This window comes from Zootermopsis nevadensis, unplaced genomic scaffold, assembly GCF_977971745.1.
Source record: "Zootermopsis nevadensis isolate Lab colony 2312 unplaced genomic scaffold, Znev_1.0 Znev_ptg000029l, whole genome shotgun sequence".
NCBI classification, from domain to species: domain Eukaryota; kingdom Metazoa; phylum Arthropoda; class Insecta; order Blattodea; family Termopsidae; genus Zootermopsis; species Zootermopsis nevadensis.
The window spans coordinates 13,674,884-13,698,235 of record NW_028259161.1 but is presented as its reverse complement, the minus strand read 5'-3'; the positions used below and the strand labels follow the sequence as shown (position 1 = coordinate 13,698,235).

At 40.2% G+C, this 23,352-nt stretch overlaps 1 protein-coding gene across 1 annotated transcript in view; it reads left to right on the top strand.

Annotated features, from left to right (window-relative positions):
- LOC110828737 (uncharacterized) overlaps positions 1–19,222 on the top strand; it is a 188,457-nt gene extending 169,235 nt beyond the window's left edge. The window contains exons 5-7 of the mRNA XM_022061719.2: positions 6,225–6,245; positions 11,306–11,400; positions 11,932–19,222. Coding sequence (XP_021917411.1) covers positions 6,225–6,245; positions 11,306–11,394 — 110 coding nt within the window. The 3' untranslated portion in view covers positions 11,395–11,400; positions 11,932–19,222. The remainder of the gene's footprint in view (positions 1–6,224; positions 6,246–11,305; positions 11,401–11,931) is intronic.
- The last annotated feature ends 4,130 nt before the right edge of the window (positions 19,223–23,352 follow it).

Below are 23,352 nucleotides of genomic sequence, written 5' to 3'. Positions count from 1 at the left end.
TACAGACAGTGATCTGTAGATATATATTTTGTATATCGCAGATGCTAGTATCGATTATCTGAGTAATGTTGTACTTTGTATATCGACGTTCTGAGAATCGATTGTCTGAGCTGGAGGACATGATCTGTATGTAAACTTCTTATATCGAAAGGCAGAATGTATCTGAGCTACAGACAGTGATCTGTAGATATATATTTTGTATATCGCAGATGCTAGTATCGATTACCTTAATTCAAGACCATGATGCGTACGTATGCCAATAGTCCCAGCAGGAATTAGCTTAGCAGGAGACAGTGAAATTAGGAATTTCTGACTGAACAATAGAGGGAATGTGACCTATTTTAATTAAATATTAAATTCTGTGCTAGACATACGCCATGATTCCGAAGGACCTAGCACTTGTGGCGCCTCATATGCTTTCGACAAATTTGTTCATTAAACGGGATACACTAGTCTTCTACACTTTATTATAATTTATTAAAATTAATGTGAATTTAAAGACAAGAGTTTGACATTACTGAGGAATATTATAACAAAATTACTTCTTATAAATAACACCCGTCAGATGTCGACCATCAAGATTTATGCACTGGTATATTTATCCCTATCCTTTATAAAGTAATGATCGCTGAAGCTAGTTAAGAAAAGCCCGCATTCTGAATATTCATTAATGGACAGCCGAGGTCTCACCACTGCCCTCCCCCCCCTCCTGAGCAGTATGTAACCAATATCATATTCGACTCCAGTAATTAAAATTTTATGGTAGTTGCTGTCTTCAGAATATTTGAGATAAAACTCGACAAGTAACAAGGCTGATAAAGCCGCGATCTTTAATTGGATCAGAGGAGAATAAAATGAAGCTGAGTGAGATGGTCTGCTGTTAATAAGAATTGTTATCAGACTTCGTAGCGATGTTCTTACCTTATAATGAAGCCAATACAAAGTTCGTGATACATCACCCGTCCTTTTACGTGAGACGAATATTTTTTACGTCGATTGCAGAGAAGCGAGGGAACTAATGAGGCCAACTTCAAAGCCAAAATCTCTCTTCCGCCGGTTTATTAGAAGTAAATCTACCTTGCATTTCAAGAACTAGAGCGGCAGGATGAGTTAATTATGCGGTTTCTATCATCCTGGGCAGAATGTACGTGGTTAATGGTCAAAGTCTATCTTCATAGCGAAAATTAGTAGAGGTTCAAATGTGACAAGCCAGATAAACTAGTTAGGTAGGTATTCTTATTTATTTAATAGTTAAATAATATGCAGTTCCTATGTAAACATTTAAATTTAGTGAAATATTGTAAATTTACGTATATGCTGTTAGGTAGAAACCAGTGATGGTAAAAATATTTATTACGGAGTTTCTGTAACTTGTGATTGTGTCACAGAAAGCCACGCATGTGAGCCAAATCTTTACTGTAATCTGAATATTTAAAAACAAAAACATAAAAAGAAAATATAACTGACAAAAATCAGTACCTTCAGTGGGAATGATTTCTGTTTGCAACAACGTCGATTAGTATTAACTTTCTGTATTTTACATACCGTGACTGTTGTCACTTTTGATTATGGATATTCACTTACAAGCACGTTTAAGCCAAAAACTATTCCATGGATTTCGATCAAATTCTGAATTGGTGGTCTACACTTCACGTTGTCGGAAGATTAATTTTTGTTCTTATTGTTCCAATACTTACCCAAAATCATATTGAGCTATAATACAAGTTTATTGACTTTATCTCATCTTACAAAATTTGATATATGATGTCAAATACGAACCTCGTTCATATCTAGGTTTGCAGTGTTAACTTAAAAAATTCTTCCGTATTTTGAATATGTAACAAAATGAAATATCTTCTAGTCCTATTTGTAGCTCTATTACCTGTGAAATACTGCATCTGGAAAATATACTTAACTATCTATTGAAGTAAATCTTGTAATGTTCTTTTGTGTAACTCCGTATGGAGTAGAGACAAACATATCACAGTAATATAATGTCTCTACATTCGTCTCTGACGATAGTGGCAGTTTGTTCCTTTGAAACGTTGGTATCTACTCTACACGACTTTACAACTCAGAACACCAACACAGTCTTCTTCATTGCTGTAAGAACCTCAAATATTTGTTTTACATTCAAGTCTGTATTATACACAAAACACATTTGTCATACAATCCAAGAAGTCGTACCGTGTTGCCTGAATACGATTAGGTTCTTTCAGTGAAATTGGAACTAAGATGGCAGAGAGGCAGTTATTGCGCGGTAAGCTAGCAATGACGTCAGAGAGCCCGTAAAAGCCACGACGTTCCACAAGAGCGCAGTGCAGTCATCCATATCTCTTACGAGGAGTAATACACCGCGAGCTGGTGCGAAGCTATTCTTTCCATTTTCCCTCCACTGACTCTCACACTTCTTGTGTTTTTGCATTCCTCATCATCTCCAGGGTTGTCCACAGGCTTCTTACTACCACCGAGTGGCATTAGTTTATCACTCGCAAGCTGGTTCTTACGAACAGTCTCGGCGGTAAAGATGTCAGTATTACACTTCTGGGCTGTAACACTATGTCGACTTGTCGGCCGATTAAACGTTTCAGAGAAATATACTGCTTCCCTGTTCAGGGTTGCCTTGAATATGGAAGCTTTATGTTCCTCCGAAACGTTTATGTCCATCTCCAAGTTCTCACGACGTTCCAATCAAGAAGACCAAAACCGAAATTAGCAATTAACATTTCGATTTCATAAGAAGAGGTCACTAAGTTACAAACGTTATTGATACATAATTTAGTTCAGACTTTTATGAACTATAAGGCTACAGTTTGTTGGCGATCAATCAGCTAAGCAATTTTCTGACACAATTATTCATTTCCTTTTGGTTTTCGCCGCTCGAGTTCAATGTACAACTTCGGCTCTCGGGGAAAATTATTAAACGTTTAGACTAACATTCCAGAAGGGCTATCCAGCTAGCCACCTACTGCCTGCCCTGTGCGAAGGCAAGTAAGTAACTGTACTTTTTGACGAAACATCCAATGCAGCTCATTGCCTAAAGCCAAAGTTGTAAATTCTGCAATATCGCCCAGCATCGCCACGAGGCTTTGCTGTTGATAACGTAGAGATAGCTCCGTAATAGCTCGTCCAAGGTAAAGTGATTCCAATAACTGAGGTTAGAAAGAAAAGAACGATTTTCATCATCTTTTCCTCTTTATATTTTTTTCGCATTTTGCCAATATCCAGGTTTTCCTATGAACCAGATTTATGGGACCTACTGTATAGGGTTTAGTGATTGTGTGATAATGAACTGGATGGATATGGTAGGGAGCGGTCGTAGTCTGATATAAGCTACTGTTCTGGAATTTTCTCGGAGGGATTGTGATAACAGCATAGAAATTTCAGTCGGGACATCAGGTTTCCAGTTCGAGATTTAAACCCAGAACATCTCGAATATGAAGCAAGACTGCTAACAGCTTGGTCGCGATGTTTAGTCCAACGGCTGTCTAACATATGTGACTCATAATGATCACAACAACTTTGACTTGACAGTGCAGGAAACTTAAAGGAGCTGGGTAAAGAACAAAAGCAATTTTAGTCACAAGTGAAACATCCTGTTCACAAGCTTTGTCTTCTAGGTTGCCACCCCTGCTCATCTGTCTTTATATACGTAAACATCTAATGCATGCTCCTTCACCCCCTCAGCTCCCTTCTTACCAACGTATTGGTTTTCTCGCTGATGACGTCGTAGAGTGCTTTCTCTCACACGCATTGACTTCCACATTGCGCTGTCCCGTCTTCAACTGTTTTACTTTTCGTATGCGACGCGGAAGTTACAGAGTGGATAAGTAAGTTTGAGATTGCCTGGCGTGGCACTCAGTCTTACCAACGTACTGATACATCTCTCCAATACCTTTCTAATAGTAGTGAATGTAGTTGTGCTTTTGTTACTCCATACAACCTATGATTAATCTAGAGTCATTTTTTAACGAAATTGTGTAGTTGAAGTAATATTTTATGAAGTTTTTCTTCGTAAGCTATTTGAATATACATCGATGTGGAATTTCCCTCTGCTTCTCTGTTAAGGGTTGTGGATCTGTAATTGCGTTACTCCTTACTATACTTTTTTTCATGTATTTGGCAGTTGTTAGGTACATATTTAGAATTCATTCTAAAACAGTGAATGCTTCTATCATTTCATAATATGCTTTGGACGGTGGATGGACCCAGCCAAAGGCAGAAAGCGTCTATATACATTAGATTTTAAACCTGTATTAGAACTTGTGCTGAAGCTGAGGTCGTATGAGTCTGTCCAGCTTCAGTGATCGTCTCAAAGAAACTGATAAGTAATTTAATAAATTTACTACAGAATATAAATAGGACAAGAATAAGTGTTCATGGCTGTTTCTGTGTTATTGTGCCGTGTAGTCTGGTAGAAGTTTACCGACGTTTCAGAAGTGCTTGATGACTTCATCGTAAGATTGCATGATACAATAACCCAGAATCCAGCCATCTGCATACTTGCTGTAGTGAAAATTTAAAATCTCACAGAACAATTGCCCCTTCTTCCAAGAAATGTATTCTACAATACCTTTTTCACGCAGGTCTCCAATCTTATCTGTAATTATCAGACGTCATATTTTGAAAATTAATTATAATTATATTATTTTAATATGACTGTTTTCTTATACAAATATCCCAGAAGATTTTTATTCATAATCGTGACTCTGCGGAACCGAAATATCACCAAGCACGTATGTTTGTGTGAGTTTATATATATATTAGTTTCGTGGTAGAAAGGTCTTGCGTATAAATTAATTTGTGTTGACGAACGCCATTTTTACGGAGTTCAAATATTTATCATAAATGTTCTTATGTTGATACATTTAAGAGAAACTAAAATGTACGTTCGTACACTTTAACCATAGCTGAGAACAGAGAACAGGGTCTGTAATTTCTTAAATCATAAAAAATAATATGCTCCAATTTGTGTTCAAGTCATATCGAGGCCCTCGGAAGCAAATATTTACAGGCATAGCCAAACGAATAAAAAGCCTCTATGGTCAGTAATTCGCAGTTGACTGATTTATAATTTTACTCGAAAAATATGAATGTGAGCCGCTAAATTCAACTAATTAAATTACGATGGGAAAAGTATTATAAATTAAATTGAGTCGTAGAACAACTCATGTATGCCACAACACGAATTTTAGTCCTGTTAGTCAAGAGAACAGTTATTGGAGGCATCTCACTTGTAGCTTTAACACGTAACGAAATTTTCTTTTTCGATAATTATCATTATTATTAATGCTGGTGTGCGTAAAATGAATACAGCATAGTTACAGCAATAAATGTAACAAAGGACTCCTAAATAAAATTAAAATGTACAGAAATGGCAGTTAGAACACAATTTGGACCTTCCAAAATCCCTAGTATATTTTAAAAGCTTGTATTTAAGTTATGGTCACACCACACAAATTACCTGAAGTAATTATTTTTCATTTTTATAGTTTAAATCACATTTCTGAAATACATTTCATGTTATGTATAAAGTATACGATCTATATTAATAAATACAAAAACCTTTCATCGAAAAGTCATTCCGTAAACCACTGTCAAAAGGAAAATGTTTCGGGAGATTTTCACTGTAGTAATGTTACAATACAATGTTGTAATTCTTGATCATATTATCACGTTTCGACATTATATAACTTTTCAAATTAATATAGTGTAGGTAATAGAATATTGATAAAACAACATCTCATTTTAGTGCTTAGAACACGTGCAGTTTAATTTGGCAAAGACGGGCTCAAATCTCAGCCCAAAATGTGACCATTTTGACTGAGCCTTCTTGTGGTTATCCTCAGTCCCCAGGTAAATTCTGAGATAGTACCTTAAACTAGTGCACGACCATCTCCTTCCATATCCTCTCCACTTTATTATTTATTAGTTTATATAATCTGAGCTGCTGATAACGTTGTTAAATAAGCCACACAGAAGCCTTGAGGTACGTTTGGTACTGAAGTAGTTATTTTTATGGTAATTATCTTTTCCTTATCATTATTTACTCCACGTATCAAATAAAGTTTCATTTTAGAACGTCACTCATTGAAAAGGGCCTCTAGTGGAGGTAGATGATTCTGCTTTGCACGTATGTATATTAAAATTGTGTAATTTATCATTTATGTCGCACGCGTCTACTTTTACACAGTTTACTAAAATGTGTTTTTCTTCTGTTGCAGGAATATCTCATCCACTCAGTGGTAAGTATTATTTTGATTTTTGTTGTTTGTTCAAAATTGATGTTCAACTTCACCAGTAAATTAGCGTTAATTGCTATTGAAGAATTGATGAGGATGGGAAGATGGCTGTCTTCTGGGTTGTAGCGCCGTGTAGTCTGGTAGAAGTTTAACAACATTTCAGAGGCCATGCTTCCTCCATCATTAGGGCGATGACGAGGAAGAAATCTGACATCGCCTTTTTTATCTGATTATCCCGTCGTTTGCCTGGAGCGACTGCGAAACACATCGGAAATCTTATCCATGATATTCTGTTCAGGGCCGAATTTTGAACCAGATACGAAGCAAGGGTGTCACTCGATACCAAATCCAAGTGGTATGATAAGCATATTTTTTTTACTAATATGACTAACTGTTTCCATTCTTATATATTGGTTGTAAACATAAGTCTCGAATTAACGTACTTTTTCACTATAAATTCTCATAAATAACTTACCACATTCGAAAACCTTCAAGGAATTAAAACGTAATAATAAAGAAAAGATTGTTCATTAACTTTTTTAATCCTTAAAAGCACAAAGTTCATCTAAATATTTAAAAATGGAGTTCCTATCTGTTCAGTTACAGAGATGAAATACTTAATGTTCTTTGAGGAAATGTTTTAATTCTTAGAATCGTATAAAATCCATAAATATTTTCTGCTGATAAAATGCAGTGTTATTGAATGTTAAGACAGGTGGTACATAAAGCAACCACTACGTTTTAAAGGATTAAAGGAGTCCCCTTGTGTTCACATGTTAGGTAACTTAATGCCTTTGGCTAACTCAAAATCCTCTTTGTAACGTCTCTTGTATGTTCGTGTTACTCCTCGTTAGTTAGATTTGCAATTCCATGTTGTCTTCTACCGCAGGTCCACTCAGAGTACATGGCATCTCCATCTCTTCATGCATGTAATAAACACTTCATTTACATCTATTCTAATGCGTTAGGTACACAGATACCTGCGATGTCGTACATATTCTCCGTGTTCCGTACATATATGTAGCATTTTAAAATAAAAATACATAAAAAAAATTGGTTGAATAAAAACGCCATGTAGTTCTGCAAATTGCTAATTTATAACGTATTGATAATTTAAATAATTATTTATAAACTTTTACATATTTAATTCTTTTTAAAATTACTTTAGATCAGCTTTTTATCCGTACAAATATTATGTATTGTGTAGATCTTAAAGGTATTACTTCATATCGATTCGTTTCTATAATGCCTCATTTTTCCTTTCACCCAACACATTCTATCGATTTTTAGAGTTTAACGATAGTCATGTGGAAAAATGGTAGTACACTGACATGATTTCACTGACGAAGCTTTCTCTACATCATTACACGTTGGCCAGGATCGAACATTGAAATAATCCACGACAGATTTACCCATTTTCTTTCCAGGTCATTCTGCTTTTCCATCTAATTCGACTCTGAATGTACTTAATTCTGTGTGCGTCATTTAACTTTGATTCTTTCAAGAGCCTGGGAATGATGAAGGTTAGTATTACAGCTGCTCGCTTGACCGACTTAGTACTACCTTTCAAAATAACATTTCTTCGTTGCGCGCGCAATGTGAGCAGTGTAAAGCGAATTTCGCCACTCTGTTTGTTTTAATTAGTGAGTACATGGTTTACCGTAACGGCCTGAGACACTCGGTACTCCGCAGTAGAGTCCTAGTAAACTAACGCGGGCATACAAGAATAGCGTTAGACACACACTGCCCCTTTTTTATATTATTTATTAACAAAATTACACACTGCAAATATACAGGATGAGTCAAAAGTATGTTTACTAACTTCTTGTGCGTGTTCCTGGATCAAAAATAATATTTCGGAAATGAAACATTTGCGATCCCATGTTCATAGGAAAATTTTGTCTTATTTTTAATCCTGGAACACGCACACGAAGTTTATAAAGATACTTCTGACTCACTCTGTATAGACACAAACAAGTAACACACCGATGAGACATCAAAAAGCACACCCCTGCCCCTTTAAAAACCAGGGAACCCCCCACCCCGAAGCAATTTTGGTCCGAAAATGGAGGAAATGTTACACGTACGACCACCGTTTAGAGAATGCCCCACTTGGGTCCCCGTGTAGCACAGGAAAGGAGGAGAAGACCGGGGCACACTCTGACGGCAAAAAAGCAAGATTAAGAACAGGATGACGCAAAGGAAATGTCACAAGTTTATGAAAATACGTAACATTTCTGTTTCATGTTATGAATGTACCAGTTTGAATGTCGGGTCATGATTTAGGCTATCGTTAGACATTTCGTGGCTTTCGTCTGTTCTACCGATACATAATTTACAACTGATGGTTTGTGATAATTCTGTCATTTTGAGAGCTATCATCATCACCACATTTTCCAAAGAATTTGGCCGTTAGCTAAACACGTTTCGCCATTGTTTGTCAAGTATTATCTCTTTAGCTCATTCTTGCCCCAGACACACTGTACTTCTTCATTATGTTCTTGAGTTACTCTGATTTGTATAGACAGGCCTAAAATAAATTTATTTGAGTCTCTAGTAACACTTTTTTGTTAATTCGTATTCCGTCTGTACCTCGTCCAAAATACCTTCGTTAATTTTTTATCTTTGTTATTAACGCAGTGCTATTTAAAGTTAAGAAACACAAACAGTCCTAATATCAGTAGGTCAGTATAAGAATCTACGGTAATACTCGCCCCATTGAAATTCAGATCGTGAATGAAGCTGAACTTTGAAGTCATAAAAACGAGTCTAGCAACTCACATTTAGAGAAAGGTATTCCAAAACTATTAAGCAGTTGGTAGCATTTTAATTACATGTAATTAAGGACTCGCTGTTCCCTAGAACTGATAAGTGCCAGTGTGAATATTTTGTCCTCATCTTAGTTGAGAAACGCTCTTTGTATTCTAACCAGTAATGATGATTATACTGCACCATGCAGTATAATACGTGAGTCCGTATTGAAAGTGCGTATTCAGCGTGTTATATTTCATGAGCACAACATGCAAAATGACAGTTATGAGCTTGACATTTTCAACGAGATTTACGTCAAAATTTCTTTAAAGTTACGTTATTGGCTTTTATCAGGAGAAATGAGTTATGTATAAAACAGGACGCGATTATTTTCAGATGCTGGAATATTGGTTTTGACATCAATTTTGATAAACGTCATAAATCATTAAATTTAAATAATATATTGGGTAAACTTCATAGGTCAGTAGGGGCTACATTCATAACTTCACACACGTGTATGTGAAGGAATTTATGAAACTAATTATCGAAGATTATTTACGTAAATAGGCAGTGCGACTGGATAATACTATGTTTATTAATTTATAATATTGCAAAAAGACACTGAAATCTTCCTTATTAGCTTTATATTTACAAACCACTGCATTTTCATAAAAAGTAATGACAAATAGTCTATACGTCATGAAGAAATGAAACGTCATTTTAATAGCACATCTGAAGGATGAATTAGACCACATTTATTCTTAACGCAAAAACAGCTGTGATTCTCAAAATTTATCACATTATGAATTTCGTTCTAAATATCAGAGTACGTGAAGCAGTACCACAAAATTCATTTCACTGGAACGAGCTTTTAAGCAACATTGACACATCACCTCTTGCATACGTATATTTTGATTCTATGTCACCGAAGGCTAAATACATTTTCTGAACACAATCGATTCGAGAATCTTGTTTTTACGACCTACTCGTCGTTAAGACCCAGCATGAGACAGTCCATGAGTCTTGTCACCTTGAAAATACATCTTATAAATTCTAGGTAACGGAAGTACTATATACTATATACACTAAGTGACGAAGCATCCTGAGACATTCTTCGATGCAGAGCAGTGAGAATCGATAATGGATGCGTAACCTTGAGATCTACTGGCTTTTTTACTTCTTCTCATTTCTTCCTAGGGTGATTTCATGGTGGATGATGAAATGGGCTGAACGTGTAGTACGCGAGGTAGAAATTTGTACGAAGATAAATCTCGTCAGAAAAGGCGATTTGAGGGATTTAAGCTTGGGAGAGAGGATAATATAAAAATGGTTTATCAAAGAAATAGAGTGACATCGTGGGCTGGATTCAGTCGTTTCAGAATAGGGTTAAAGGTGAAGACGGAATCGAACTGAGAGTTTCCATAAAAGCAGGGTCTTTCTGCACATTCGAGTATTTTTATATACAAATTTTTCCGGGATGATTGTGTACTGTTAGCAACCTGATTTCGTAAGAGTATGAGACATTCCAAGAAGTTTATTCTTCGCCAATTCATTTTGAAACGAATAGCAGTATTATCTCAGAATAAATGCAGTAGAAATTGAGGTACAACTTCTGGTATATTTTCCAATTAATTTCCAATTAACCAGGCGGTTTTGGAAACTTTGGATAAGAATCAGCCACCGTATTAAATATAACATTAACGTTAGTCTTGTACAATCACCCGTGTGAACTATGCTATTCATTTTCCATTTAATGTGGATGTGATAGAAATTTTGTGTTATAATAGAGAATGTCGTTTGTGACATGGAAATTATAAAACGGCACTCGTGCAGAGTTCAGGGGTCATTTTAGAAGAATTGCATGTAACCGTATTAAAATTCTTGGGCACTTGATACAAAACTGATCACTAATGTACTTACGAAATTTAAGCTCCTATAGTCTTGGAATACAAATAGAAGTACTCAGATGAATTTCAGTATCATTCGACATTCTTAGAACCCATCATAAAAGGAAAATAACACAATAAATGAGGGTAATATTAAAATGTATCTGAATATAAATGAACATGATTCTTGTAACTAAATCATAATATCGTTTTCTTTTGAACATTAATTAAAGTTAGGCTTCTATTAAATAAGTTTTAACTTCTTGAACAACTAATTAACTATCAGCTCAGCAAAAACTTTGCTAAATGAGTTTAGTTACGTGATTCAATGAAGATAAAGTAAATTCATGGACTAAATGAAATCTTATTGCAATTTTTATACTTGCATTAGTTCCTGCTGTTATGAATGATAACATTTTCTTTCAGAGAGTGGGGCAGATGACTTACACTGCAGGCGAATCATCGTAATGATGATCTTGTTAGCGCTTGTCTCCTTATCACCGGCAGTCTGGTAAAAACAGGTGAGTTTAACTGTACAATTTTTCAGTTACTGTACCAACATTTAAGGTCAAGGATAATCACGTTATCATTTTCTGAGATGATTGTCTTCTGGGTGGTTGCACCGTCTGATTTCATAGACATTAACCGACTTTTCAGGGGTGCTTGCTGCCTCCACCATAAGGGGAATCTGCCTGAAACGTAGGTAGACGGACCAACATCTCAGAAGACAGTCATTTTCATAGTCGACGTTGTGAGAACCCGAAGAATTATAAATAGGCGTTATATAACAGTTTTGTACGATTTATTATATCTAAATTTTCTTCGATCGTTAAGTTGAATCCTGTTTAATCTGCCAAACAGTTCGTTACTCTTTCTATGATGTAACTTTAATATGTAGACGATATTTTGTATTCTTTTGTTGCAAGCTTATATGTGTCACTTCCATGAGGTTCATCTGCTGAACTTTAAAATCCTCAATTATTTCCTTACTTACCTTTCTTCTTCCTTCAACCTGGAAAGGTTGGCTAAAGTATTCATTTTTCTTCTTACAGGGCAGCGGCTGTTGACGTGTCATTAGCAGTCATTCATGGCATCAGTCACCTAGTGAAGTTCTGAGGACTGAATTAAAGTTTTCATCCGAATTATTGTGTGAAATAATCAAGTAGTCTGAGTAGAATACACACTGGCGAAGACATTCTAAATGTCTGATTTGTTTTGGTTTTGGGCCTAAGAACGTTGCAGGTATGCAAAATTACCACAACAAAATTGTACATGGACTTGTTACCTACGTTTAGATGTTCTTCCTGAAAAATATGTAACTTTTCCTATGTCATGTGCTAATATTCAAGATGGCGATGTAGCATGATTAATCATGCGTACTGCGTGGCGAAAATAATTGTCATCCTTTTAACGACTATGGTAGAGATGAGCATTAGTAATTTAGTGTACACAGAGATTTATTAAATTCAGTTGAGTCGTATCACAAAAATATTTTCAATTTGAACGGAGGAAGTAAGTATTTTACTGATAATTCGATTGCATTGCTTTTCGTACGAATCCATTTTCTTTGATTATGACTTTAACCTGTTGTTTTCTATTTTTGCCCGGCTGATTGGATGCTACGCCTTGATTCGAGAGGCCACACTTTTTCAGTTCTTTGTTGTAGGTGAGAATGCGGTTATTTTAAATCGGTACATGACGTAATCCTTATTTGCCAATTTTTGCTTCGTTCTACATTGTTTGGATGTGGTGCTGAAAGTGAGAATGGTCAGCTGAAAAAGAAGTAACGAATAGAAGAATCTGTAAGTAAAACAACACACTAAATTAGACAAGCATATAAACAGAAACTTAAAATATAAGAATTGTGTGTTAACTTTTCCATTAGCATAGTTAATACTCTGCTGACGTATGTCATGAAGGAAAGCTGTTAACAGGGAATATGATGTTTGATGTCTGCACAGAATTATCGTCACAGCTGAGATATTTAATTTATCGCACTTATCCGCACTAACGCAACACAGATGCATTTCTGCTACTTGTGTCGTTATCATTTTTTTTACAGAGATCATCTCATACGATAATTACTAATCAGTATGTAACATTTTATTTAGATATTTACCTTCAATACTGTCGAATTTTCATATTTCGGGCAATGTACTTATGTCGCAGGGCAATGTCATTCAAACGTAAGTATTAATTTCCAAAACCTATCAACAGGTTGCACTAGCAGCAAATTCTTCACCTTTCAATTGCAGATTCTACAATCACGTTTAGTCTCTTCGTGTTGTCAATGTTACTATTTTAACGCCGTCTTTCTGTCGTGTTTTAATTTTATGTTATTAATTCTGTGTAGAATTCTAGCTTTCATGCGCTGAAGGAATATCATAGCAAATATTAAAACAATTTAAACGGTGTTACGAAGTATAGTATAAATGTGTTAGAACTTGCTCGTGGTTTTTCAGATCAATATTTCTTTGCTACTAAACTTATCCTTAAGAATAACTTGCTGATGTCATATGAACCATGCAACGATACTAAAGAGGGCAGAAAATATCCCAGATGACCATCTTCGGGGGAGGGGAGGGGGGGGGGGTTGAGAAATGTTTTTGGACAACCGTCGTGCAAGGAAAGTCGCTCGATGGTCCCATTAAGGATTTCCTTTGCCCAGACTGTAGTGCGTATTATCTAAGAATCACTACACGTGGGCGACCTAGACTTGAAGACTTCGTCGTTTATGGGGTTTATCTCGCAGTGGATGACTGAACATATTAGAAACCTCAGCGGATGATAATCGACTGGGTACCCGGAGGTACCTCTGGGCAGTGGTGTCTAAACTTCTTTAGTGGCGCCATAAATGAAATGGGGGAATGAATATTTCAGACCATGTGGGTGATTTGTCCTAAGATAAGTCGTTGATGTAACATCTCGTAAGCTGCTTTAAAGGTGAAGGCGTTTCGGGTATTGAGGCTTAATTGCTGTCATTTCGGGAAAATCTGTTTTCACATTTGTATATTGTGCAAAGTGGTTCTATGTGGGGGTCCCACATACAGTAAAACCCCTCAAGTTGGACACCCCTATATCCTGGACACCCCTTTATATTGGACACTTTTAATTGGAACCAGTGAATATCCTATAATTTTACATGTCCACAATACCCTATATCTTGGACACCCCTTTTGTTGTAAGTTGGACTTGTTCATGCAATTAAGCTTCGATGCTTTTCAGGGAAACTTTTTCAGTTACATATTTTGTTATTTTGAATTTGTGACTGATGAATGCCTCCTCTCTGGAGGATTATCTTATGGACATTGAGCCCATCATTGGAATGCATTGCAAGTGTTTAACTATTCTTTTGCCGAACCCTTAACCGGACTACAATATTGCAGAAGACACAGCTTTAACTCCGTCAGTACTGAGCTTGCATTTGAGTTCTGTGTTAACAGAAATGAAATTTTTCTTTTTGCGATGGGGAAGCGAAAATTGGTGGAATCAACTTTATAAAATGTTATTGAGGCTGGGTTATAATGTGCAATGCATGGGAATGGGCTTCAAAAGATTATTGTTAATACTATTGTCATTAATTCTTAATTCAAGTAAACCTACAGTAGTTAGTGTATGTAAGTAAATAGATTATATTGTCATTAGACCACAATCTGAATTTTCTCTTTCTCTCTATCTTGGACACCCCTGTAAGTTGGACACATTTTCGTGGAACCCCAAGTGTCCAACTTAGGTTTACTGTATTATGACGGGTATGAATAAAAAAAGAATATTGGTTGAGGAAAACTCCAGACTTAATTTTAAGGAATATCTCAGACACGTTCCACAAAATCCCTTGGATGTTAAAGGAAGTTGTCAACTCGCCAACTTCAGTAGCTTTGATTCTTTTAATTTGCTGAGATAATGAGATGTCCTCAAGTATTTTTACTTAAACTCTTTCGTATTCACTGACTCAAATGTAACAAATATTCAGTTCTTTTAGTAAAATAATAATTGCCATCAAATTGAAGGAAGAATCTAAAAATTAAAACAGTTTTCCATAAAATCTAATCAATTTAACGTGATACTGCTTCTAATGTGATATGTTGTGGCAGAACAGGGAGGTCTGAGCTACACGTAGACACCTCGTCCATCGTGGCCATGGTTTGCGCTGCTACCTAACCCTGATCCTTATCCTTGCATCAAGAAGCCCCAGTAAGAGTTACAGTAAAAGAAAAGGTTAGTCTCTCTTGGGTTTGTGGTAAAACTGGGAATGGTCCAAGTTTTTGAAGTAAATCAACAGGCTTTGGAAAACATTCAGCTTTTCATCGATACTGTTTACGAGTTATATGTAGAAAAATTGCTAATAATATCCGATACTCTCAGAGAACTGTGTCTATTAATCTCCCCAATTTTGTCACACACTGTCAGAAACAGAAGATGTGCGTATTAAAATAAACACGAATTCCTTAAATTAACGGATTTTTGTTTAGGGATTCATGCTGAGGACTCCATTTCTTGCTGCATATTAAAACCACTTACAATTTCAGTAACAAATCATTATCATTCTATTTGTTGCAGCATTATTAGTTTGTAAAAATGCGTTTTGTTCCTAAACTCTTATAACTTTTTATGATACTCAATTATTTATTCTAATTTTTGGGGTCATTTATATCATTTTCTCTATTTTATTCGCTTAGATCGCTATCTATTTGCCTAACTTCTGCAAACTTTTTACTTCTAATGAGATAATACATTCATTCCCCGTCTAAAACAATGCACCATTTCTGTCCTGTTTTTACGTACTGTTGCATGAACCTGAATGCACATGAATTGGACCATTCTCTGTACGAGAATATCCGGGCAGTTCGGGGTCTATCGATTCTCGATAACGTAACGTATCTTGGTATATGCAGATGTATCCGAATTCTGTGCCTTGGGACCTTTGTTGATCAAGTAATTTCGTTATCGTCGTTCTGGGTAAGAATACGCATGGAATTTCTTTCACTTCAAATTAACATCATGATACCAATGAGATATGAGGTCTTTATGGCGATGAGGCGAATAATGATGTTCTTATGTCTTCGTGAGATTATCGGTCACACCCGGTTTATATCTCAGTTTCGTTAACGTAGATTTCTTGAGGCGGTAAAGACAAATACGAGGTGCGATCGGAAAGTTTAAAGACTGCGCCTATAAAAACCCGTACACTTATCTCAGGTATTAAATTCATCTATCACCCTCGAAGTAGTTCCCCTGGGAGTGAACACAACGATCCCAGCGCCGCTGCCAAGCCTGGAAGCATCCCTGGAAATCTTTCTTTGTCAGCCTGTCAAGCACCATCCGCGATTCTGCCTGAATCTCTTCTATCGTCTCAAATCTCCTTCCCTTTAGCTGAATTTTCATCTTTGGGAAGAGGAAGAAGTCACACGGAGCTAAATCCGGCGAATAAGGAGGGTGCGGGATGACTGCCATGGTGTTTGAGGCCAAAAACTGCCGAACTTTGAGGGCGGTGTGCGCTGGCGCGTTGTCATGATGCGTCGCATATGGAGTTCTTCCTTTAGAATCAGCTGGCAGGTCCCATAGCCTATCCCAACAATGTCGCACAAGTCGTTGATGGTACGACGTCGATCTTCGTGAATGGCCTGCCGAATCTTCGTAACATTTTCGGGCGTTGTGCTCGAAGATGGTCGTCCAGAACGCTCGTCATCATCGACAGAGGTTCGGCCATTTTTAAAACGTGAATGCCACACAAAAGTTTGTGCACGACCCATTGCGGACTCCCCAAATGCTTGTTTTAGCATTTCATAGGTTTCCGTAGCCGTTTTGGCGAGTCTTTGGCAAAATTTGATGCACACGCCATTCCAAAATCGCAGGAGGGTCGGTGTAATGCACTACCAAAACGCCCGTAACTAAGAAACAAATGCTAATTCGATGATGCCGGCTGGCATACTGATTCACTATGAATGTAGGCCGCACCCCCTAAAGTCAGAAGCTCGTACTACATCCGGTTCGCCCGCTATTGACACAGTCTTGAAACTTTCCGATCGCACCTCGTATGTTGCATTGTCCCTCGCGTCGATCATGCATACCGAACTTACACCGCCTTCGCACGCTCGCATTGAATGTTTTGTGTACCTTGCGCTAGGGCCTGGTCTTCTTTGATGGGTCATAAATACTCGAAGGCAGAGTTTGCCGGAGATCCACCATCTTGATAAGTTTTATTAGCAGTCTGTTAATACTGTTGAAATTGGTGCCGACAGTGGGTAAGGACGCCACTGATGGAGGATATTTCGTACATCCTCTTATGTTAATCTTTGTTGTATTGGAAGACTAGAGAGTCTGCCGTTTACTGTAATCATTCTGGTATGTGACGCGAATGAATTGTAATACCTTTGGAATTTCAGATAGCGTTGTCCGTGTAATCAGGGATATCCCCAATGCGCGTTTGTTTGTTTGTTTCTGGTTCCCAAACGTCATGTATCCGAATGTGAACATCATTCTGATAAATATTCCCAGGAATCGACAATAGAGAAAGTTTTCTCCTTGGTAATGTCCTTAAAAGCGAAAGAATTCTTAGGGGATGCAACCAGCCTACATTTATGTAAACCGTTATCTAAAGTATTGAGCCTAAACCATTGACCCATCCGCGCTAGACACAGTCATTGCTATCATATACAAAAGCGAAAGTCCCACGAATGTGTTTAATGATCTCTGATATGTCACAGTAGTTATTAATACTGTTCAAAGAAGGTAAATTACAAGATAGAATATTAATGGAATAGGAGATGTACTTACCTGGCTCGTTTTGCGATTTTAATGGAGGTGCCATGTCTTAATTTAGTGTATGTTCCTTGGTATTGGTTTTCGATCAGTTTCATGGCATGAGAATGGACGCGAATTCGAAGACTTTAGAGAACAGTGGCGTGTTGCACGATATCGAAAGATTTAAGAGATATTGACAGTGACGATCACGCCACCCCCTTTACTCTTCGACCAACCAGTAGCGTCTGCAAAGATCGTATGCTGAAGGTGACAACCGCGACGATTTGTGAAAACTTTCTGAACGCAGACAAGGTGGTTAACCCAAGTCCCCGCAGCCTGTAATCGGGAACACCCGAGAATAAGCGACTAGTAGTAATTGGTCCCAGCTATTGACAACCGACAGATCGCAGTCCTCTTGGGGATGAAAACTAAGAATTTATTTCCATAGCCTTCGGTGCCCACAAATTACCAGTATCAGTTAACTAGAAAAGGTGTTATCCGCCGTATTAAGACCAAGCGGTAACGATCTCTTACCAGTTCTAACAGAGTAAATTAAGAGGATGACTGTCTTCTGGTTTGTTGTGCCGCTTATCCTGGTAGAAGTTTATATTACATTTCAGAAGTTCCTGCTGCCTCAATTTCAGTACAATGAGTGAAACATCGCTAAACTTGTACTAGACTGATCGGTGTAGCAACCTAGAAGAGAGACATTTTTATCACACTGGCCACCGTGAGAACCTGAAATCTCATAAACTAAACTAATCCTGATAATCTAATATACATTACGAGCATTCTTAATTAAATTCAACTATGTGTTTGGGAATATTACTTGTCTGCTGCATTAAAAATTTTGTTCCATTTTGGCAAAAATATCTATTGTGCTGAGCACTAGGGTTGTTTGTATTTTGAACAGTTTTTGTATAACTCATTTCAGAGGTCAATATAGTCTGGTAATGGATTTACTGTGAAATGAATTGATTGTTTCTTAGTATATTTTACGTACAAACTTAGAACATAAACTTGTAATAAATTAAAATATCTTCAAGAATTTATCATATATTTGAGTTATACAAACTAAATCTTTATTTCAAGAAGGTTTAATTTGTACGGGCGCTGGTGATTTTTATCGCTGTACGTTGCACTCCAGAATATTTGCTCCAAAGCCAAAAGAACATTAGCACATGGCAGCAAAATATATTTCACATTCTCATCTTGCTGCAGTATCTGAAGAAACATGGTTTTTCTTTTTTTCATATATAGTCGTAGTTGTTAAAGTAAATTTGCTTCGATTTCGTTGGTGCGACTGCATTACCATACTGCATTGTTGTATTGTTAAATCTTCTTGTTGGAATGTAATGAACACGAGACATTGTAATAATGTTTTTCTCTTAATAAGTATATAATTTTCTCGCAGTATTGCCTTTTTAAGTTTTCTCCTATCCAACTTTCTTTCGCACCATTGTGGTGTAGATGTGCCAGTACGTGACCAACAGAAAATATAAAATTGTGTATCGAAAATAATATTAATACAAATAATAACTTTTTTGGTAAAATAAAATGTTGTATTTTTAAAATAATAAAACGCTTTATCGAAGCTCACATGTTTAGTATTTACATTGTTTCTAAGCATTCAAGGAAATTCTTATCCCCCGCTACAACCACATCAGCTTTTCATCCAATCTGAATTTCATCAAATGAGTACCAGGATCTTTTATCCTAAGGGTTAATCGGCCGAAGAGTGAAGCTACTACTCCATCTAGTGCAGATTTTAAGTGCACGAAGACCTAACTTCTACTCGTATATAATCTTCATGCCTTGGTGCTTAAGCACAGGGGCTATTTAATATTTTGCTTAGAATCACTTTTTACTTCAAGTGAGTGCCTTCAGGTAGGTTTCAGCCACTCCCAAGTCTTGAGAAGTCACTTGTCCCAAGTCTCGAGAAGTCACTGGTCCCAAGTCTTGAGAAGTCACTGGTCCCAAGTCTTGACACTTCAGTATGACTATGTGTGATTTACTGTAAAGGCGTGACAAGATGTGGCCGGAAGAGTAGAAAGATGACGAATATAAACAAAGCGTGACCATGCGTGACGAAGCGTGTCGATGCGTGACAAAGCGTGTCTAGTCGTGACATACTGTAATGGCGTGACGAATTGTGGCCATACGTATCGAATCGTCACAAAAAATTTCAAAACATTACCGATCGTAACAAAATACACAAACCTAACCCTTCCTAACCTAACCTATCTCATCCTGAGACATGCGGAGTCCGTCAAGGCGAGGCAAGGCCAATCAAGGCAAGGCAAGTTGAGGCAAGGCCAGGCAAGGAGAAGAAAGTCCAGGCAAGGCAAGGCAAGGAAGGCGATGGAAATCGAGACAAGGAGAAGCAAGGGCAGGCAAGGCGAGGCGAGGAGTTTATAGGAGAGGCAAGGCGAGGAAAGGCCATTCAAGGCCGGGCAATGCGAGACAAGTCCAGGTAAGGCGAGGCGTTGGCAGCCGAGGACATGCAAGGCCAGGTAAGCCGAGGTAAGGCGTGGCAGAGCGAGAAATGGCCGGACAAAGGTAGGCAAGACCTTTCAAGGCCAGGCAATTCCTGGCAAATCGAGGCAAGTCCAGGGAAGGCGAGGCAAGGTGAGGCAAAGAGAGGCAAGGCGAAGCCAGTCGAGGCCAAGCGAGGTAAAGCGATGCGAGAAAAGGACGGGACGAGCTAGACGAGGCATGGCGAGGTAAGGCGAGGTAAGACGAAACCAGGCAAGGCGATGACAGGCGAGGCAAGGCCAGGCATGGCCAATCAAAGCCATTCAAAGCCAGGAAGGCCAGGCAAAGCGAGGTAAGGAGAGGCAAGACAAGGGAAGGCCAGGCAAGGCCATGCAAGGCGAGGGCAATAGAGGGCAGTCGAGGCCAGACGATGAGAGGCGAGGCAAATCGTGGCAAGTTTAGGCAAGGCCAGACAAGTCCAGGCAAAGCCACGCAAGGCGAGGTAAAGCAAAGCAACGCCAGGCAAAGACAGGGAAGGCCAGTGAAGCCGAGGTAAGGCCAGTCAAGGCGAGGCAAGGTGAGGCAAAGAGAGGCAAGGCCAGTCAGGGAGAGGCAAGACCAGGGAAGAAGAGGCAAGGTAAAAAAAGGCGAGGCAAGGCGAAGTAAGGCCAGGCAAAGGGAGGAAAGGCGAAGAATTGCGTGGCAAGTCGTGGAAAAGCGAGGTAAGGCGAGGCAAGACGAATCAAGCCGAGGCAAGGCCAGAAAATGCCAAGCAAGACCAGGCAAGGAAGCCAAGGCCAGGCAACGCGAGGCAAGGCGACGCAAGGCGAGGCAGGCTAAGGCTAGGACAGGCAATTGAGGCAATTGGAGGTAAGGCGAGGCAAGCCCAGGCATGGCCAATCAAAGCCATTCTATGCCAGGAAGGCCAGGCAAGGCCATGGAAGGCGATGACAATATAGGGCAGTCGAGGCAAGGAGAAACAAGTCAAGGGAAGGCGAGACAAGGCGAGGCACGGAGAGACCAATCGAGGCCAGCCGAAGCCAGGCAAGACCTGGAAAGTCGAGGCATGGAAATGAAATGCGAGGCAAGGCCATGCAAGGACAGGCAAAGTGAGGCAAGCCGAGGCCAATCGAGGGCAGGCGATTAGAGGTGAGTCAAATCGTGGCAAGTTTAGGCAAGGCCAGGCAATGGCAGGCATTGCAATACAAGGCCGTGCAAGGCGAGGGCAGGAGAGATCAGGCGAGGCAAGACCAGGCAAGGCGTGGCAAGGCCAGACAAAGCCAGACAATGCGAGGCAAGGCGACGCAAGGCGAGGTAAGGCGAGGTAAGGCGAAGCAAGACCTCGCATTGCGTGTCCTTCTCTGGTCTTGCCTGGCATTGTCTGACCTTGCCTCGCTTAGCCTGGCTTTACCTCTTCTTGCCTGTCCTTGAACTTGCCTCGCCTTACTTCGCATTGACTCAACTTGCTCGCCTTGACTCGCCTGAACTCGAGTTGTCTCCCCTTTCCTAGCCTTGCCTTGCCTTGCTCGACTTGCGCCGCCTGACCTCGCCTGAAATCGCCTTCACTCGCCTTGCCTAGCCTTGCCTGGCCTTGCTAGCTTTGCCTCGCCTTGCCCCGCCTACGCTAGCCTGAACTCGCCTTGCCTCGCCTTGACTCGCCTTACTCGCCTAGCCTCGCCTTGCCTTTCCTTGCCTTGCCTGGCCTCGCCGTGCCTCGCTCTGTGTTTTCTTGCCTCACATTGCCTCTCCTTGTCTCCCATTGAGTCGCATTGCTTGCATTGCCTCGCCTAGTCTCGCCTGCCCTTGCCTGGCCTCGCCTAGACTCGCCTGGCCTCGCATTGATTCGCACAGCCACGCATTTCTCGCATGCATCGCCCTGCCTGCCTTGCCTCCTAGCATCGCCTGGTCTCACCTTGCTCCCCTAGCGCCGCCTTGCTTCGACTTGCCTCGCCCTGCCTCGCCTTGCCCATCCTTGCATCGCCTGGCATAGCCTGGCCTCTACTTGCCTCTACATGCCTCGCCCTGCCTCGCCTTGCCTCTCCTTGCATCACCTGGCCTTGCCAGGCCTTTCCTTGAGTTGCCTGAATTTGCCACATTATTCCTTGCCTTGCCTTGCTTCGCCTAGCTTCGCCTTGCCTTGCCTTGCCTGACCTCGCCTTGCATCACCTTGCTTCGCCTCAACTTGCCTGACCTTGCCTGGCCTAGCCTGACCTTGCCTGGCTTTTCCTTGACTTGTCTGGATTTGCCAAGCTTTTCCTTGCCTTGCCTCGCCCTGCCTCACCTTCCCACGTATTGACTCGCCTTTCCTCGACTTGACTCGCCTTTCCTCGCCTTCCCTTGTTTTGGCTGGCTTTACCAAGTCTTTACTGACCTTTCATGGCCTTGCCTCACCTGTCCTGTACTTACCCGTCCGGGATTGGCCTCGCCTTGCTTAGCTTTGCCTCATCCTTCCTCGCCTGGCCACAAATTTCTTCGCCTCATCTCGCTTTGTCTCGCCATGTCTCGCTTTGCTTCGCCTTTCCTCGGTTTGCCACGCCTTGCCTAGACTGGCCTCGCCTCGACTTGCTTCGTTGTGCCCCGCCGTGCCTCACCCTGCCTCACCTTGCCTCGCCTGGCCTCGCCCTGCCTCGCCTGGCCTCGCCTTCCCACGCCTTGCCTCGCCTCGCCACGCCTTGCTTCGTCGTGCCTCGCCTTGCCTTGCATTCTTTCGCCTTGTCTCCCATTAACACACCTTGCTCGCATTGCCTCCCTGGCCTCCCTTTTCCTCGCAATGCCTCGCCTTGCATCGCCTTGCTTCGCCTGGCCTTCTCCTGCTTCGCTTTACCTCGCCTTGCCACGCCTTGTCTCGCTATGTCTCGCCTTGCGTCGCATTGCCACGCCTTGCCTCGCCTGGCCTCGCTCGTCTCGCCTTGCTTCGTCGTGCCTCGCCGTGACTTTCCCTGCCTCACCCTGCCTCGCCTTGCTCGCCTTTCATCTCCTAGCTTCGCCTGGCCACGTCTTGCTTCGCCTTGCCTCGCCTTGTCTCGCCATGTCTCGCCCTGCCTCGCCTTGCCTCGCCTTGACTCGCCTTGACTCGCCTTACTCTCCTAGCCTCGCCTTGCCACTCATGGCCTCGCCTTGCCTTTCCTTGCCTCGCGTTGCCTCACCTGGCCTCGCCTTCCCTCGCCTTGCCTCGCCTTGTCTCATATTGACTCGCCTTTCTCGCATTGCCTCGCCTAGTCTCGCCTGCCCTCGACTTGCATCGCCTAGTCTCT